This window comes from Aptenodytes patagonicus, chromosome 5, assembly GCF_965638725.1.
Source record: "Aptenodytes patagonicus chromosome 5, bAptPat1.pri.cur, whole genome shotgun sequence".
Lineage (NCBI taxonomy): Eukaryota > Metazoa > Chordata > Aves > Sphenisciformes > Spheniscidae > Aptenodytes > Aptenodytes patagonicus.
In genome coordinates, this window is record NC_134953.1 from 11,658,275 (window position 1) to 11,663,235 (window position 4,961).

Below are 4,961 nucleotides of genomic sequence, written 5' to 3' on the forward strand. Positions count from 1 at the left end.
AAATTTTGTTGTGACAATCACAATGTCTCTAATGGGTTTCTCAGGGCAAGTGCTAAATATTCTTTCCAGGCTTGAAATTCCTTTTGAAGTACCACCCATAACTGCCTTCCAGCCACACCTATTTCTTCAGTGCCTTTCAGAACCAAACCTTCCTGTACATAATTGGCTTATTTTAATAATGTCCACCCCATGAGGTCATTTTGCAGAAAACTCATTGGAGTTATTCATGCATGTTCAGTTCGCTCAAGGACTGGTATCATAAATTCCCTCTCTATATAAGTTCTTTGGGAACATGAGCTTCTTACAGGTTGTCTCCTTACTGGAAGCCTCGTAATTCTGCAAGAATGGTGAGTCCTTACATCTTATACGGTAAAAGACCATGGTATTTTGCTATAGATTTTAAAGGAGGTTCTGTTGGATTTATCTCAGTACTCAGAAATCTAAGCAACTTGGAGAAAGTAGAAATTCTGTGGTTTGAGAGCTAAAGTCGGACAGAAAGGCACAGGCAGGTAAGAACCTTGAGTAAAGGATATCAGCATGTATATGGCAGGAGATGTCTAATAGGATTCCAGCTAAGGCTTTTTATTATAACCTGTTTTCACTTACCTGTAGTGTTTGGAGGTAATCTCTTTTCTGATAGAAAGCAGCTCTGTTGTGTCTCAACCTAGAACTGGCCTTCATTTTTGTGAAAACTGGATAACATCTGAACATTTAGTTAAACTAAAAAACATTATCTTGATTTTTATTCATTTGCAGCTCTGTTGCAGTTCTGTGGGTTTTAACCTCTCCTCCGCAAAATTAAATGCTAGTTCTTCCTCCTCCCACCTCTCAGATATGACTTCTTTTTGTAAGTCACCAGTTCTACTCTGTCCGAAAAACCCACATATAAATACAATATATGTGTGTGTGTATATGTCATTGTTTATTCCTGGTCTACCTTTCCTCTCTTACCAAGATTTTAAATTCATCACAGCTAATTCCACCCTAGAGTTCTTGCACTTATTTCCTTCATATCCCCAATGAAAGCCCTTCAAACGTTTCAAACTAATATTGAAGGATAAGGGACTTGCTGAGGAACTTAAGCTGAACTTTCAGAAAAAAACTGCTAACAAAGGTCATAAAATAGAGAATTATCTAGGTTGGAAGAGCCACCTGCAGGTCATTTGGTCCAACCTCCTGCTCAAAGCAGGGCCAAATCTTGAGGGTTCAACTTCAGCTAAAGTTCTTCAGCTTGTTCCTAATCCTTCAATATTAGGGTGAAACATCCAGTAGGTTCTTCAGACTTCAGTGAAGAAGTTTTTACAACTGTGAGTGAGGTTAGTGGCAGAGACAGTCGGTGACCAATCCTATGGAGAAAATAATGACAAGAATAATGAATGGGGAGGGGAAAGGAGTAGAACACACTACTTTCACAAACAGTATCCGAGTCTATCATCTGTCCTGTATTAGGCAATGCTTGATTTTAACAGCTTGGAAAGACAGACTTTCTTTTCCCCTCCTAAATGATGCTCTACCTCTGCTCCTTCTAAATGGCTCAGTATTCCTGACTGCGTGTTAAAGTGTCTAAACTGCAAAAGACAATGGATTTTGATTTGAAACCACAATGTATTTTCCTATTTCTAATGGTAGTATTTATCCTCAAGATATCTTAGTAGTAACTTAAGTATTCATATTAATTCTGCTTTCTTGTTCAGAAAATCATCTTGGCCTGCCTTCTTGTTCTTGCCATTAGTGTGACACTGTCCAATGCTGATTGCTTCATTCAGCCATTGAAGCTAGAAATATCTGATAAGATCACAGGTAAGAGATCAACTGTCCTCAACTTGATAGACATCACCACAAGCACTGCCTGATTTGATTTGCCCATTAGGTGCAATTTATCACAATTTAGAAATAAGTGGAAAGAGAAACCACTGGGAAATGGGGGGGAAATGCGGTATAGAGAGCAGGGAATTTATAATATGTTATAAAACCAGAAGAGTTTATTAGAGGAGCATCACACAGGCCAAACTACAAATGAATTTTGTCAAGGAAAATAGCATGGGCTTAGTTTATAAATCTACATGAAGTAATAATTCATGTTTTCACTATGGCAGCATATTTAGAAATACAGAGAAGGGAGAAGAAGGATCTTTCTCTATGTGTGTGTGGTCAGTATAAAGCAGGAAACAGATTAGCAAATGTTCAGCACACTGGTCAGTTTACTCATTAGTTGTTTCACGATCCAAGGAAAGTTCTTAAGAACAGAATGGCTGCTTCCCTTGAGTCTGGGACTGCTCTTCCTGAACGCAGCTAGTCTACCAGTCTGCAGATGAGTGGAGCTGCAGGAAAATAAGTGCTCAAAAGAAACATGCAATTATTTGGACACAAGAAGAGCTGATGTGTGCCGGTATGGAAAATAAACTGAGTGCCCCAAAATAGAGCTTTTTCTGGGAAAGCTAGTGCTCCAACTAGAAAAATGAGTAAACATTGCCAAAGAAACAGAACATATTTATGGGCAAAGACACAACATAGCACCCCCAAATCCTCCATTCTGTCTTGTCCTGCCCTCATAAAATTCTGCTTTCCAGATCACTCATTTAGGAAGTTTATTCATAAAATCATGGAATAGTTTGGGTTGGAAGGGATATTTTAAGGTCATCTAGTCCAACCCCCCCTGCAATGAGCTGGGACATCTTAAACTAGATCAGGTTGCTCAGAGCCCCGTCCAACCTGACCTTGAATGTTTCCAGGGATGGGGCATCCACCACCTCGCTGGGCAACCTGGGGGTCGGGGCTTGCCCCGACCCAGGTGCAGGACCTTGCACACTTGGCCTTGTTGAACCTCATGAGGTTCACATGGGCCCACTTCTCGAGCTTGTCCAGGTCCCTCTGGATGGTATCCCATCCCTCAGGCATGTCAACCGCACCACTCAGCTTGGTGTCATCTGCAATTCCATGAGTGTTGGACAGGAACTTTGTATCCAATATGTGCTTTCTTACTGCAGCTGAGGACTGGGAAGTTTTCCGGGCAGATTTAGTCTTGCTCTAAATGAGGAGTCAACAATAGTTGGTGTTAATGAGGGGGAATTCAAAGCCTTTTCCTAATTCTGACCAGATCTGTGCCTAGTTGTCTTTCTCCTGGGTGCTCCAATTCCTGTACTTAAGATGAGCTACTCCAGGAAACCGATGCTGCCAAGAACCACAGGAAAGAGAGGGACCCAGGATACCCTTCTCCATGCGTTAGAATAGTAGCAGTCCTGCTCTGTTGGGGACCCTCAGTGTTTGCCAGATAGGGATGTTAATGTAAAAAGCCAACAAAGATCCCACCATTTTGTACAAGCAATAGAGTTGTTAGTGCAGTAGGTCTGACACGGAAGGCTGCTTGCACACTATGTTTTCAGGCTGCCATGACTGGAATGGAAAGCTGCATGAATTTGGTTCCCACTGGAGGAATGCAGACTGCTATGACTGCTCCTGTTCCAGGGACGGAATCAGCTGCTGCTCCAGGTAAGTTAGGAGCAGCAGTGGGGGTTTTCCTCCACTGCCATGATACAGCACAAAGCACTTCCCTTCACACAGGGGTCCCTAAGAAACGACCGTGACCCTCCTCTCACTTCGTATCACAAAGTTATGCATTAGCCCAACACCATCATCACTGAGCATGCAAGAAGTTCCTTTGACAAATATAGCTCATGTTTAAAAAATGATTCTTGATTTTAAAAAAGGACTTAATTCTTCTTGAGGCTAAAAATTCATGCAAGATACTGATTCAAGAGAGAACACGTAGTTACTTACTTCTATGGCTCCTAATCCAGATCTTCCCAAAGCCACACATAGCCCCTCTTTACTCTGAGAGGCAGCTTAAGATACATTGGCCTGCCTGTACTTTTTACTATAGTGATACCCAACCGCTCATGCAATTCTTGTTCCATATTATGGCTGGGAAAAAAAAAAATCGATGATATTTGAGTAGCAAATAAACACAACAAACATCCCTTGGATGTAAATCAGACCAGTAAACAACTCTCCCCTAATCCTGCTTAAGCAGCAGGCTAAGTAACTTTTGAGCTGGGAGCTTCATGTGAGCTCCCTTTTCTGCTCCTGAACACCACCTCAGTATAGCCTATTCATATTGAAAGTGTAGATACCATCTGAAATGGAAGCTGTTTACTTCTTGGTCTCATCACCTCTTTTTCTTTTCCCAATGACAGCTTTGCAACACCAGTTAGCTACGATGAAGAGAAGTGTGTAAGCATTTTCAACAAGGAGACCTGCACTTATAAAGTAGTGGAGAAAAACGATCACTCAAAAGAATGCCCAGTCCATGGGTGGGTGGGCTAACAGAGAAGGATTGTGGATTTGGAGGATAATTCCCTCTTTTTGTTTTAAGGGTTCTCTCCCTCACAAATTCAAAAACAGTGAAAAATACAGCTGTTGAGTGAAATCTACTCATAAAACCTAACAAATGATAAAACTAAATATCTACTCACAAAAGACTCTCTTGGTTTCTCTGCCTTCTGCTTCCCCATGAAGAAAGAACTGATTTGTTCCTTCCTTGAGAGCAGAAATTAAAGCCAACATTTTTAAGCATCATCAGTAGCTGCTAATTTTAATTCTTCTCCAGTCACACATCAGTGCCAGGGAGTATACTCTGTTATCTGTGCACAGCTGTATCTTAAAGCTAAAATAAAATCAGATGAAGCATCAGAAATTCATGTGACTTATTTTCTTTGAGGATGGAAGCCTAAAGAATTAACATTCCAAAAATCAATGGGAAAGATATGAAAAGCAACTTAAAAATCTTTCTGAACACTCTCCTTTCTAGGACAATGTCTTATATGATGATCTTTTATCCTACAAGGTTCGCTGGAGCCTGCCCAACCTATGGACTGCAAGAGCCACCAGCTACCCAGTCTAACCCAGCACTATACTTCCATTGCACCCACAGCACAGCAGACCCAGTCCTCAACCTGGGGTTT

General features: G+C 41.3%; 1 protein-coding gene across 1 annotated transcript; it reads left to right on the forward strand.

Moving 5' to 3' along the window:
• Positions 1 to 336: 336 nt before the first annotated feature.
• Positions 337 to 4,673, forward strand: LOC143160351 (beta-microseminoprotein-like). The gene is made up of 4 exons (XM_076338073.1): positions 337 to 347; positions 1,695 to 1,800; positions 3,384 to 3,489; positions 4,194 to 4,673. The coding sequence occupies exons 1-4, from the start codon at positions 345 to 347 to the stop codon at positions 4,321 to 4,323; spliced, it is 345 nt and encodes a 114-aa protein (XP_076194188.1). The 5' UTR covers positions 337 to 344; the 3' UTR covers positions 4,324 to 4,673.
• Positions 4,674 to 4,961: the final 288 nt, after the last annotated feature.

What these genes read in the sequence shown, in the direction of transcription:
- LOC143160351 (XM_076338073.1), top strand. An exon ending in AATATCTGATAAGATCACAG is followed by an intron (nt 1,801 to 3,383) that starts GTAAGAGATCAA and finishes CTATGTTTTCAG; the next exon opens with GCTGCCATGACTGGAATGGA. An exon ending in GGAATCAGCTGCTGCTCCAG is followed by an intron (nt 3,490 to 4,193) that starts GTAAGTTAGGAG and finishes TCCCAATGACAG; the next exon opens with CTTTGCAACACCAGTTAGCT.